Raw genomic sequence first — 14,393 nt, 5'->3', positions numbered from 1 at the left:
ACCCGTGGTCCTGATTTTTAACTATCCCGGGTCTTGACTTTTAACAACCGAGGGTCCTGATTTTTAACTACCCCGGGTCCTGACTTTTAACTACCCCGGATCCTGACTTTTAATTACCCCGGATCCTCACTTTTAATTACCCCGGATCCTGACTTTTAATTACCCTGGATCCTGACTTTTAACAACCGAAGGTCTTGACTTTTAGCTACCCCGGGTCCTGACTTTTAACTACTCCGGATCCTGACTTTTAATTACCCCGGATCCTGACTTTTAATTACCCTGGATGCTGACTTTTAACAACCGAGGGTCTTGACTTTTAGCTACCCAGGGTCTTAACCCCAGGTCCTGCCTTTCAACTACCCTGGGCCCTGAACTATCCCGGGTCCTAACTTTCAACTATCCCTGGTCCTAACTTTTAACTACCCCGGGTCCTGACTTTTAACACCTGTAGATATTTATATAGCACGACTAATCATGGACCGTCTGTTGTTTTTAACGGTGCATCTCTATAATTCTCACGTAAAACTTTTAGTCCCTATTGTGGCCCCACCCTATTTCATTGGGAGGGGGGGGGGGGGGGTAGTGGGTAGTATGGAGAAACTAATCTACCTAGGGATTAACCATGGTTTTCGTCTACACTTGAAGAAAATTCTAAACAAGAGATATTTGTAAAACACATATGCCCCCATTGTGCAAAATTGAAAAGAGTTATACACACACCTCATATAATTGACAGTAGCATCATTAATTCCAAATATTGAGCAGACAATATCTTCCTATGTCAAGAGTGGATTGACCATGCGACCTAAAAATCAATAGGGGTTATCTACTCCTTTTGCTGTAACAATGAACCAAGTTTGGTGTCAATAAAGCAAATAATTCTGAAAATATAGGAGTCAATATATTACTATGTCCAGTTCAACCATTGACCTTTAACCACGTGACCTCAAAATCAATACGGGTCATCTTCTCCTGAAGATATACCAATGTACTAAGTTTGATGTCTGTCGAGCAAAAGTTTCTCAAGATATTGAGTGGTCAGTATATTACTATGTCCAGTTTCACCCTTGACCATGTGACCTCAAATTCAATTGGGGTCATCTTCTTCTGAAGATCTAACAGTGTACCAAGTTTGATGTCTGTCAATTAAAGGATTCTCAAGAAATTGAGCTGACAGTATATTCCTATGTCCAGTTTGACACTTAACCTTTGACCACATAGCCTCAAAATCAATAGGGGTCATTTTCTCCTCAAATTGTACGAGTGTACCAGGTTTAATGTCTGTCAAGCAAAGGGTTCTTAAGATACTGAGCTGACACTATATTCCTAAACTATTTATGAAATAAAACTCAAACACCCAATACAGGATAAACTCACATACGCGAGTACAACAGAAGTTTAATCATACACGTGTAAATGTACATAGATATCCGGAGGTTCATTGTTCCACACAACTCAATCTACAACAGAAAAAAGAGTAATAATACAAAAACATGTAACGTATTTCATGTAATTTCCTCACTAGAGGGCGCGTGATGCAAGCTTCACTCACACTTCAAAATTACACAGGTAATTTACCTATAGTTTACCTGTACACAGGTAAGTATCGCATTTACAGGGAATGAATAATAAGAAAGTGAAAGCTTGAGTGACGAGCCCTCTGGTAAGACAATGATTTCAATAAGCAATGTAATCTTATTCACGGATAAAAGAAATAGCTGGTGTGTGGATTCAAATTGTTGAATTCGAAAACAAACTTTGAGTGCCATTAAAACGACAGGAACACTTCAATCCCGGATATGTGGTATCCGATCATTTCTAATTAGCTCTATATTTACATTTCCGAAATCAGTCGCATATCATTTCAACACACATCCCAGTCCGTGAGGATCCTAGATAGAATACATCCTTAGTAGCCCTTGCTTGGCGCAAGAGGTGACTAAATGAAGCGGTCATTCGGATAAGAAAGCAAAAAATGAGGCCCCTGTCACAGCAAAGATCCCTCCCTTTTCAAATGCCATAAGCTCCGAGCATAGGCCCGAATTTCGCTGCCCTTCGTCGGCAATGGTAATATCTCTATACTATATGAGTGAGAAATTCTCGAGAGGGACGCCTAGACAATATACCCCCTCCCCCCAGGAAAACCAAAACTAGGTGAAAGGTGAAGACAGCGAATACTAATCAATCTCATAACCACTATACAAACAATACAAAATTGAAAATAGAGAGATATGCAAACACGGACCCCTGGATATACCAGAGATGAAATCAGGTACCTAGGAGGAGTGAGCATCCCCTGTCGACCGGTCACATCCGCCGTCAGCCCCATATCCCGGAGTTATCCGTAGTCAAATTTAGTGTGCCAAGAACAGCCTAACAATCGGTATGAAACATGTGAGACAGAATTTAACCCAATGTATTATAGCTCTACACATGTGAGAATCTCCTAAAGTCTATAAAATTCTGATTAGCGTGTTCAATTTATTGTCAGTATACACAAAAGTTTGTAAAATTCTGCTGAGCATGTTAAGTCTATTGTCAGTATACAGAAAAGTCTGTAAAATTCTGCTAAGCTTTTTAAGTTTATTGTCAGTATACAGAAAAGTCTGTAAAATTCCGCTACGGTCCCTCCGATGAGACCGCAAAAAAAACCCCAAAAAACGAGGTCCTGTGTCGCAGCAGGTGTGGCACGATAAAGATCCCTCCCTGCTCAATGACCATAAGCGTCGAGCATAGGCCCAAATGTTGCAGCTCTTCACCGGCAGTGGTGACGTCTCCATATGAGTACAATATTCTCGAGAGGGACGTAAAACAATTTTCAATCAATCTGTTTAGCGTGTTAAGTTTATTGTCAGTATACAGAAAAGTCTGTAAAATTCCGATTAGCGTGTTAAGTTTATTGTCAGTATACAGAAAAGTCTGTAAAATTCTGATTAGCGTGTTAAGTTTATTGTCAGTATACAGAAAAGTCTGTAAAATTCTGATTAGCGTGTTAAGTTTATTGTCAGAATACAGAAAAGTCTGTAAAATTCTGATTAGCGTGTTAAGTTTATTGTCAGAATACAGAAAAGACAGTTCTGGTTGCTGTACACAATTTACAGTAATAGTATGTAGTTTTCTGTTTATCACAATGATACAGACTATTTCATCCCTATCTAACTGCGATATCATGTTATAAATTTGAAAAAAAAAAATGGCTTGGGGTTTCTTAATAAGATATTTATTCAGTTCTAAAAATTCAACTTCCACTTGTTAACTCCCTCTAGATCCGCCACCGTGGTACTACAGGTGATCAGAAGGATACAGGTCGATACGCGGGGAATAATTTACCTGTATAGTATTATTTTGTAAACCATATTGACCTGGGAATGTGTAACCGTCAATTGATATCTATCTATCTATCTCTCTTTCTGTCCATTGGGATGGGCATCCGTGGCCGAGTGGTTAGAGCATCGCGCTCAAAATCACACGGCCTCCCACCTCTGTCGGTGCGGGTTCAAATCGCTCGCGCCGGTGAGAAAGTTTCCCAGTTTACTTGCGGAAGGTCGGTGGTCTCTTCCCAGGTACATTGTATCTGGGTTCTCTCTTCCACCAATAAAAACTGGGCGCCACCAGATAACTGAAAAATTGTTGAGTGTGGCGGAAAACATCAATCAATCAATTAATCAATCAATCTATCTATCCATTGGGTAGAATTAGGACAGTGTAATTAATTTTATTTATTTATGATACAGGGAGTAAATGATAATTAATTTAATATTACTATGCGAGACTGTCATACGTTTGATTTAGCCTCTAAATGTTTATAATGTTTTGTTTTAATTAACAATACCATGATTTCTTGAATACAATGTTTACTGGCTACATTTACTAAATGATTTAAATCTCAGTACCGCGTCAAATCTAAACTGTTTAATATATAGGTAGTTATTGTTCCTTAACTAAGCGCTCAATGGGACTTTGTTTATTTCTGTGAAAGACACACGTCACTCACATACATGTAAGTTTGTTTGGAATTTTACACTGGATAATAGCGAGAAGAAATTTACAACGTCGCGCCAGCATAAACAACCCTCAATGTAAACTAGTCTTTGTCACGATAAACAACCCTCAATGCAAACTAGTCTTTGGCACGATAAACAACCCTCAATGCAAACTAGTCTTTGGCACGATAAACAACCCCCAATGTAAACTAGTCTTTGGCACGATAAACAACCCTCAATGTAAACTAGTCTTTGGCACGATAAACAACCCTCAATATAAACTAGTCTTTGGCACGATAAACAACCCCCAATGCAAACTAGTCTTTGGCACGATAAACAACCCTCAATGTAAAGTAGTCTTTGGCACGATAAACAACCCTCAATGCAAACTAGTCTTTGGCACGATAAACAACCCTCATCTTTGGCACGATAAACAACCCTCAATGTAAACTAGTCTTTGGCACGATAAACAACCCTCATCTTTGGCACGATAAACAACCCTCAATGCAAACTAGTCTTTGGCACGATAAACAACCCTCAATGCAAACTAGTCTTTGGCACGATAAACAACCCTCAATGCTACGTCCGTAAGTACTTCACCTAAATCAGGAGTTGTCTCTATATAAAACTGTCCAGACTGAGACAGTAGTAGTGATTACTATAAGCCCCCCCCCCCCCCCCCCCCCCCCCCCCCCACACACACACACACAGAGAGAGTTACAATTGATATTGCTAAGTACACTGACTATAATGAAGGGATTTATACATACATTGAAACAATTCTATCTTCTGACGTCAATGTTGACATCGCTACCAGTACGATCTAGGTCAAAACAAACTTTAAAACTCTATTTAAACAGATAGTGTATACAGGCTGACGCACCGCACAGGTATTTAATCACAGGACTAGACGGAAGGTCGAAAGAACAGGGAGGCCATGTTGGATTTTCAGGTGAGACAAACTTAATATCCATATTTGTGTGTTCAATAAGATAGATCTGCTCATTTTAAAAATAATTTCACATAACTCTGAAGGGGGGGGGGGGGGGGGGGGGGGGGGGGGCTTATTCGAAATGTATAGACGTATCTGGTATAAATGATGGCAGTTTATCTACCATACTGTAATTCTAGCTGGTCATGTGTTTCATCTTTAATCAAGATTCCCTAATCTAATTAACAGTGAACTCCTCATGTGACCCGGACATCAAAAATGGATCCGTTCCGCAGAGCCCAGATTATCCTATTGTGTGACCTCTGTAAAACTGCCCACCTACAGAGTCACTGTGAACGTTGTGATATAAATCTATGCCAGACCTGTGTTGGGAAGCACCTCTCGGATTCGTCTATAAGACACAAAGTCGTGCTCTATAAATACAGAAAATCTCTTAACTACTCAACATGTCCACACCACGCCGACGAACTCTGTAAACATTACTGTGAGAAATGTGACATTCCTGTCTGTTCTACCTGCGTCTCCTCAAGTAAACACAAAGGTCACGATATATCAGATATTCTGGAAAAACTCAGCGCTAACACAGAAAGTTTACAGAAAGATCTGGACGAACTCGAGACCAGAATTTACCCGCGATATGAAGAAATGGCGTCTGGTGTACAAACTGAGAAAGCCGAGTTAGAAACGAATTACGGGAAACTGACAACAATTGCCGATCAACAAGGAGAACTCCTACACCGGGAGATTACCGCCATTGTCAACCAGCAGAAATCCAACATTCAGGAGATGAAAATCAAACACCTATCTACCCTGAATAAAAATACAGAAGAAATCACACAGAAAATGGCGGAACTCAAACAGATCATGTCAGACTTGAAATCAATCCTAAAATCAAATGACGTCTCCTTAACCTCTAGTTACAAATCTAGGAATTCTGAATTTAGAACATTACCGACTAAAGTCCGAGTCAAATTACCGAGTTTTACTCCTCAGAAAATAAACAAAGATCAGCTCAATGAAATGTTTGGTTCTCTGTCGCCATTATCCATTAACACAGAACATGGCGACACAATCAAGTCAGCAGAAGCTGTATCGTCTCCTCCAGTCAAACCACTGCTTGATGAGCCGCGCTTCACCGCCGCCATAGACACTAGGTATACAGAACTATATAGTGTTAGCTGTCTGAGTGAAGATCAAGTCTGGACATGCGGGACTAACAAAACCATGAAGCTGTTCAACCTCCAGAGTAAACTACTGACATCAATAAAAACCAAGTCAGAGGACGAACCGGGGGACATAGCAGTGACACGGGACGGAGATCTTGTTTATACTGACTATAGAGATAAAACTGTTAATTTAATTAAGAATAAACAGATACAGACCGTGATCACACTACAGGGGTGGTACCCTCTCTATGTCTGCAGTACCGCCTCTGATGATCTCCTGGTTACCATGATCAGTGATGATGACAAACAATACAAAGTCGTGCGTTACTCCGGCTCCACAGAGAAACAGAGCATTCAGTTTGATGATCAGGGTCGTCCTCTCTACTCATCTGATACATTCCCTAAATACCTCAGTGAGAACAAGAACCTGGATATCTGTGTGGCTGACAATGGAGCTAGAGCAGTAGTGGTGGTCAATCAGTCAGGAAAACTCCGATTTAGATACACTGGTCATCCCTCTAATACCGAGCAATCATTTAATCCACGCGGCCTCACTACAGACAGCCAGAGTCACATCCTGACAGCAGACATTCACAAACACCGTATCCACATCCTAGATCAGGACGGACAGTTCCTCCGTTACATTCACTGTCATTTAGAACGTCCAGTAGGTTTATGTGTGGACATCAGAGACAACCTCTTTGTGGCTGAACGGTTCACTGCTAAAGTGAAGAAAATCCAATATCTATAAACACAGTGTTAATTACACAACTCTACAGTGTTAATTACACATCTAAAAACCCTGTTCATTACACATCTAAACACAGTGTTAATTGCATCTTTGTGTTGATTACATCTGCTTTTTGATTACAGACCTGTGTTAATTACAGCCCTGTGTTGATTACAGCCCCGTGTTAATTACAGCTCCGTGTTAATTACAGTCCTGTGTCTGTGATGTGTAATTAACATGTACTTGTGTTTGTGAGTTTAACTGATAGAACAGTCTCTCACTGCTGTTTAGTAATTATATCTTACAATATCTGTATTATTATATCTAATCTTAGTATACTAATTAATAATTAGATTGTGTTACTAGTTAATTATCTATATACAATTAGACACATGTCAATCATGAAATGTAAATAAAGGTAAATCAGTTCTTGTGATGTACTAAGTCACGTTGTCAGTATTTTGTGTGTAGCCTTGAATTATAGTACATCTATACAAGTACACATATACTTGTTTGTGTGTGATAAACTACTAATTATTCTGTTTGTTAATTATGTATTTCAATATGTGTTTGATTTTACAATGTATATATTAGATAAACATGATACAGAGTTCAGTCTTACATTATTACTGAGTACTTACTTAGATTTGTAGTACTATAACAGAGAGTGACCCCAAACGTCCAGTCTTCATCACAGATCTTCAGATTCAAGGTCACAGTCTTCTGTTGACCATCAATAACATCACAACACTCCACAGTCCTACAAAACACAAAGTGTAATTATATCTAACTATATTGTCAACAATTGTCTGTATTTCAGAACTTAATTATCTTACAAAATGTCCAGTCTATTACAGTGTGGTATATTTACATGTTTATATATATATGTAAATGTAACAGGAAGGAGAAAATTCGTGCTGCAACTGGAAATCAAATCCGACAACCCTGTATAACTAGTCAGGTGCTCCAACTATTGAGCTACAGTGACTGGTCTAACAGAGACCCCTGTATTACTAATCAGGTGTTCTAACTATTGAGCTACAGTGACCGGTCCAACAGAGACCCCTGTATTACTAATCAGGTGTTCTAACTATTGAGCTACAGTGATCGGTCTAACAAAAAAAGACCCGTGTATTACTAATCAGGTGCTCCAACTATTGAGCTACAGTGACCGGTCTATCAGAGACCCGTGTATTACTAATCAGGTGTTCTAACTATTGAGCTACAGTGACCGGTCCAACAGAGACCCCTGTATTACTAATCAGGTGCTCCAACTATTGAGCTACAGTGACCGGTCTATCAGAGACCCGTGTATTACTAATCAGGTGTTCTAACTATTGAGCTACAGTGACCGGTCTAACAGAGACCCCTGTATTACTAGTCAGGTGCTCTAACTATTGAGCTACAGTGGCCGGTGTATCAGAGACCTGTGTATTACTAATCAGGTGTTCTAACTATTGAGCTACAGTGGCCGGTCTATCAGAGACCCCTGTATTACTAATCAGGTGTTCTAACTATTGAGCTACAGTGATCGGTCTAACAAAAAAAGACCCGTGTATTACTAATCAGGTGTTCTAACTATTGAGCTACAGTGGCCGGTCTATCAGAGACCCCTGTATTACTAATCTGCAGGTGTTTTAACTATTGAGCTACAGTGGCCGGTCTATCAGAGACCCGTGTATTACTAGTCAGATGTTCTAAGCACGGAGCTATCCAGATCGATATCCATGGTTCATCTTAACATCAGCCTATGGATAGGTCAATAGTTAGAGCACATGATTTGTAATACAGGGGTCTCTGAAAAACTGGGCACCTAACTGGTAATACAGGGGTCTCACATAGACCGGTCACAGTAGCTCAATGGTTAGAGCACCTGACTAGTAATACAGGGGTCTCAGATAGACCAGTTATGGTAGCTCAATGGTTAAAGCACCTGACTAGTAATACAGGGGTCTTGGATAGACTGGTCATGGTAGCTCAATGGTTAGAGTACCTGACTAGTACAACAGGGGTCTCTGATAGACCGCTCACGGTGGTTCAATCGCTAGATCACTTGACTAGTAATAGAGGGGTCTCTGATACACCGGTCATGGTAGCTCAATCGTTAGAACACCTGACTAGTAATGCAAGGGTCTCTAATAGACTGGTCTCGGTAGCTCAATGGTTAGAGTAATACAGGGGGCTCTGATAGACCGGACACGGTAGCTCAATGTTTAGAGCACCTGACTAGTAATACAAGGGTCTCGGATAGACCGCTCACGGTAGCTCAATGGTTAAAGCAACTGACTAGTAATACAGGGGTCTCTGATAGACCAGTCATGGTAGCTCAATTGTTAGAGCACCTGACTAGTATAATAGGGATCTCTGATAGACCGGACACGGTAGCTCAATGTTTAGAGCACCTGACTAGTAATACAAGGGTCTCGGATAGACCGCTCACGGTAGCTCAATGGTTAAAGCAACTGACTAGTAATACAGGGGTCTCTGATAGACCAGTCATGGTAGCTCAATTGTTAGAGCACCTGACTAGTATAATAGGGATCTCTGATAGACCGGTCATGGTAGCTCAATGGTTAGAACACCTGACTAGTAATACAAGGGTCTCAGATAGACCGGTCACGGTAGCTCAATGGTTAGAGCACCTGACTTGTACAACATGGGTCTCTGATAGACCGGTCATGGTAGCTCAATTGTTAGATCACCTGACTAGTAATACAGGGATCTCTGATAGACCGGTCATGGTAGCTCAATGGTTAGAGCACCTGAATATTAATACAAGGGTCTATGATAAACTAATCACTGTAGCTCAATGATTAGAGCACCTGACTAGTACAACTGGGGTCTCCGATAGACCGGTCATGGTAGCTGAATGGTTAGAACACCTGACTAGTAATACAAGGGTCTCCGATAGACCGGTCACGGTAGCTCAATGGTTAAAGAAACTGACTAGTACAACAGGGGTCCCTGATAGACCGGTCACGGTAGCTTAATTGTTAGAGCACCTGACTAGTAATACAGGGGTCTCAGATAGACTGGTCACGGTAGCTCAATGGTTACAGCACCTGACTAGTACAACAGGGATCTCTGATACACCGGTCACGGTAGCTCAATGGTTAAAGCAACTGAATATTAATACAAGGGTCTACGATAAACTAATCACGGTAGCTCAATGATTAGAGCACCTGACTAGTACAACAGGGGTCTCCGATAGACCGGTCATGGTAGCTCAATGCTTAAAGCAACTGACTAGTAATACAGGGGTCTCTAATACACCGGTCATGGTAGCTGAATGGTTAGAACACCTGACTAGTAATACAAGGGTCTCCGATAGACCAGTCACGGTAGCTCAATGGTTAAAGCAACTGACTTGTACAACAGGGGTCTCTGATAGACCGGTCATGGTAGCTGAATGGTTAGAACACCTGACTAGTAATACAAGGGTCTCCGATAGACCAGTCACGGTAGCTCAATGGTTAAAGAAACTGACTAGTACAACAGGGGTCCCTGATAGACCGGTCATGGTAGCTTAATGGTTAGAGCACCTGACTAGTAATACTGGGATCTCAGATAGACTGGTCATATGGTAGCTCAATAGTTGTTGTTTTTTTTTTGGTAGCTCAGGGGTCTAGGATAAACCGATCACAGTAGCTCAATGACTGGAGCATGTGACTAGTAATACAGGGGTTTCGGATAGATCCGTCATGGTAGCTCAATGGTTAAAGCAACTGACTAGTAATACAGGGGTCTCTAATACACCGGTCATGGTAGCTCAATGGTTAGAGCCCCTGATTAGTACAACAGGGGTCCCTGACTAGTAATACAAGGGTCTCCAATAGACCAGTCACAGTAGCTCAATAGTTAGAGCACTTGATTAGTAATACAGGGGTCTCAGATAGACCGGTCATGGTAACTCAATGGCTAGAGCACCTGAATAGTACAACTGGGGTCTCTGATAGACCGGTCATGGTAGCTCAATTGTTAGATCATATGACTAATAATACAGGGGTCTCTGATAGACCGGTCACTGTAGCTCAATGGTTAGAGCACCTGACTTGTAATACAGGGATCTCTGATAGACTGGTCATGGTAGCTCAATGACTGGAGCACGTGACTAGTATTATAGGGGTTTCGGATAGACCGGTCATGGTTGCTCAATGGTTAGAGCACCTGACTAATGAAAGAAAGTAAAAGTTATCAAGTTCACATACCCCATGCTCCAACATTGCTTAACAATGTCTCACATAATGAATGGTAATTCTATGCATTACTGCAAGAACAGCACAGACAGGCTCAAAATTCAAAAGGGGGATAACTCCAAGAAAAATAATTGAATCAGAATTTTCTGGCAATATGCACATCTACACAGTGTGTCCTTATTAACTACAAATTTTCATCAAATTCTGTTATGCGATCTCTGAGGAATTGTACTGACAACAACAGGACATACAGACTCGAAATTCTAAGTTCAAAAGGGACAATCAGAATTTCCTGGGAATATGCACATCTACACAGCATGTTTCTATTAACTACAAAGATTCACGAAATGATGTTGAGTGTTCTCAGAGGAGTTCCGCTGACAAGAAAGGTTCAACAGCACTTAAGAAGATGTCATTTAAGTGTTTTACACACCAATACTATATAACATGTTTGGCATCGCCCTGAGGTCAGAACCCCTACCCCAGGGATCATGAAATTTACAATTTTGATAGAGGCTTTCCTGCTCTACATCCCTATGCATTGAGTTTTTCTTACACATGTATAGTCGTAAAGAAGATTTTTTGAAAATTGGTCAAATTTGGGCAGTTTTTGCCCCGCCCCTAAAGCCACAGGAGTCCAGGAATTCTGAAATTTACAATTTATTTCCCCGTTGTCTTGAAGATGTTAACACACCTAACACGACATGCAACGCATGACAACGGACGCTGACCATTTGCAATAGGTCACCTGAGTTTCATTAAAAATATTAATGCTATATTACATATGCCCTGGCCATTACATGGAACATTTCACATGTAAATCCATTAACAAATCTGACATTCCATGGAACATTTACATGTAATTCCATTAACAAACCTGGCATTTTGAACACCAGTAGAGCTATCCAGGTCCTGCAATATGTCAGAGTCTCGGGAAAATTATCCTCATCAATCAACAGCATGTCTCCAGTAACCGTTACCCTACAATATTTATTTTCACATCAAATATTGGTTAACCACAAACTGATCCTTTACACCATTATATCATGCTTTTAGATCACAAATTTATACTCAAAAGATCAATACAATGATACTGAATGTATCAAAATGAGACCAAACCAGTGCACAGACGGATGGACGGACAGACAGACGGACAACCCGATTCCAGTATACCCCCCCCCCCCCCCCACAACTTGTTGCGGGGGGTATAATGAAGAGGTCAGATTCTTATTAAAAGTAGATTTAGGTCATAAGGTCAAACACTAAATCAAAGTCTTGCCATAAAAATCTATACACAAAATATGAAAGCTTTTTCCTTAAATAGTTTAGAAGATATTAACTAGGCCATTTTTTTGGAAAGTAGGTGGAGGTCAAAAGATCAAATGTGATTGTACCACAAGGTCGTTTTGTCAACAAGAACCTATAAACAAAATATGAAAGCCCTACCTTGAATACTATTGAAAATATTTGGTAGGTTACATTTCCTTGAAATAAGGTCAAATTTCAAGGTCACAAAGTCAAAGGTTATAGTATGAAAAAATAGGTATTGTCATAAAAATTTAAATACAAAATATGTTCAGGAGATATTGAATACGTCAGAATGATCGAACTCCCAGGTTAAGGTCAAACTTCACAAAATAAGGTTTTTCCATAAAGAATCTATATACAAACAAGAGGCCCATGGGCCATATCGCTCACCTGAGTCACCTTAAAGTGGTCCATATCAGAAGACTTTCCATATATATTTGCATGCAAAAACGTAGTCCCTATTATGGCGCCAACCTACCCCTGAAGACAATGGTTTTTGAAAACTTGAATCTACACTATGTCAGAAAGCTTTCATGTAAATTTGAACTTCTTTGGCCCACTAGTTCTTGAGAAGTAGATTTTTAAAGATTTTTCCTATATATTTGTATGTAAAACTTTGATCCCCCCTTGTGGCCCCATCCTACCCCCATGGGCCATGATCTGAACAAACTTGAATCTGCATTATGTCAAAAATCTTTCATGTAAATATCAGCTTTTCTGGCTCAGTGGTTCTTGAGAAGAATATTTTTAAAGATTTTTCCTATATATTTGTATGTAAAACTTGGATCCCCTATTGTGGCCCCATCCTACCCCAGGGGGCCATGATTTGAACAAACTTAACTCTACACTATGTTAGGAAGCTTTCATGTAAATATCAGCTTTTCTGGCTCAGTGGTTCTTGGGAAGAAGATTTTTAAGGATTATCCCTATATATTTGTATGTAAAAATTTGATCCCCTATTGTGGCCCCATCTAACCCCCGGGGGCCAGGATTTCAACAAACTTGAATCTGCATTATGTCAGAAAGCTTTCATGTAAATATCAGCTTCTCTGGCTCAGTGGTTCTTGAGAAGAAGATTTTTAAAGATTTTCCCTATGTATTTCTATGTAAAACTTTGATCCCCCTTGTGGCCCCATCTGACCCCCAGGGACCATGATTTTTACAAACCTTAATCTGCACTATATCAGAAAGCCTTCATATAAATCTCAGCTTTTCTGGCTCAGTGGTTCTTGAGAAGAAGATTTTTAAAGATTTTTCCTATATATTTGTATGTAAAATTTTGATCCCCTATTGTGGCCCCATCCGACTCCGGGGGGGCCATGATTTTGACAATTTAGAATCTGCACTATATCAGGAAGCTTTCATATAAATCTCAGCTTCTCTTGCTTAGTGGTTCTTCAGAAGAAAATTTTTAAAGATTTTTCCTATAGATTTGTATGTTAAACTTTGATCCCCCCTTGTGACCCCATCCTTCCCCCGGGGGCCATGATTTTAACAAACTTGAATTGCACTATGTCAAAAATCTTTCATGTAAATATCAGCTTCTCTGGCTCAGTGGTTCTTGAGAAGAAGATTTTTAAAGATTTTTCCTATATATTTGTATGTAAAACTTTGATCCCCCCTTGTGGCCCCATCCGACCCCCGGGGGCCATGATTTTAACAATTTAGAATCTGCACTATATCAGGAAGCTTTCATATAAATCTCAGCTTTTTTGGCTCAGTGGTTCTTGAGAAGAAGATTTTTAAAGATTGGTCCTATACAGGGTTTGACACTAAGGCACGTCCGACCGACCGAGTCTACTAAATGTTAGGTCCGGTCGGGTAAAATGTCTATTTACTAGTCCGACTGGTCATGTTTAAAAATAAACAACAAACTTTACTTTAAACCACAAGATATTTTATTCTTAGCTAAAAAGAAAAAAAAAATAACTGCAAAGAGTTTGAGAGCAAGTCTGATCCGCGTGAAGACACAAAACTCTACAGTTCTAATAAATAAGTCGAGTGTGATGTTTTACGACATTTACACAATGTTAATATATGTGTAAAGTTATGTTTCGG

The 14,393-nt window shown here is 40.1% G+C and overlaps 1 protein-coding gene and 1 long non-coding RNA gene across 5 annotated transcripts in view; one reads left to right on the top strand and one right to left on the bottom strand.

Annotated features, from left to right (window-relative positions):
* Nucleotides 1–1,361: 1,361 nt before the first annotated feature.
* Nucleotides 1,362–14,393, bottom strand: part of LOC125657458 (uncharacterized) — a 30,861-nt gene continuing 17,829 nt past the window's right edge. For all 4 annotated transcript variants that reach the window (XR_008798300.1, XR_008798299.1, XR_008798302.1 and 1 more), the window contains 4 exons: nt 11,905–12,008; nt 7,473–7,591; nt 6,318–6,823; nt 1,362–1,460 (listed from right to left, as the gene is read on the bottom strand). This is a non-coding gene — a long non-coding RNA (uncharacterized LOC125657458). The remainder of the gene's footprint in view (nt 1,461–6,317; nt 6,824–7,472; nt 7,592–11,904; nt 12,009–14,393) is intronic.
* Nucleotides 4,634–7,442, top strand: LOC130049961 (E3 ubiquitin-protein ligase TRIM36-like). The gene is made up of 2 exons (XM_056148224.1): nt 4,634–4,935; nt 5,164–7,442. Exon 2 carries the CDS (start codon nt 5,194–5,196, stop codon nt 6,850–6,852), a length of 1,659 nt encoding a protein of 552 aa, XP_056004199.1. The 5' UTR covers nt 4,634–4,935; nt 5,164–5,193; the 3' UTR covers nt 6,853–7,442.

This window comes from Ostrea edulis, chromosome 9 (assembly GCF_947568905.1).
Source record: "Ostrea edulis chromosome 9, xbOstEdul1.1, whole genome shotgun sequence".
In the NCBI taxonomy this organism is placed as follows: domain Eukaryota; kingdom Metazoa; phylum Mollusca; class Bivalvia; order Ostreida; family Ostreidae; genus Ostrea; species Ostrea edulis.
The sequence above is the reverse complement of the archived record's forward strand: the minus strand, read 5'-3'. Positions and strand labels throughout refer to the sequence as shown.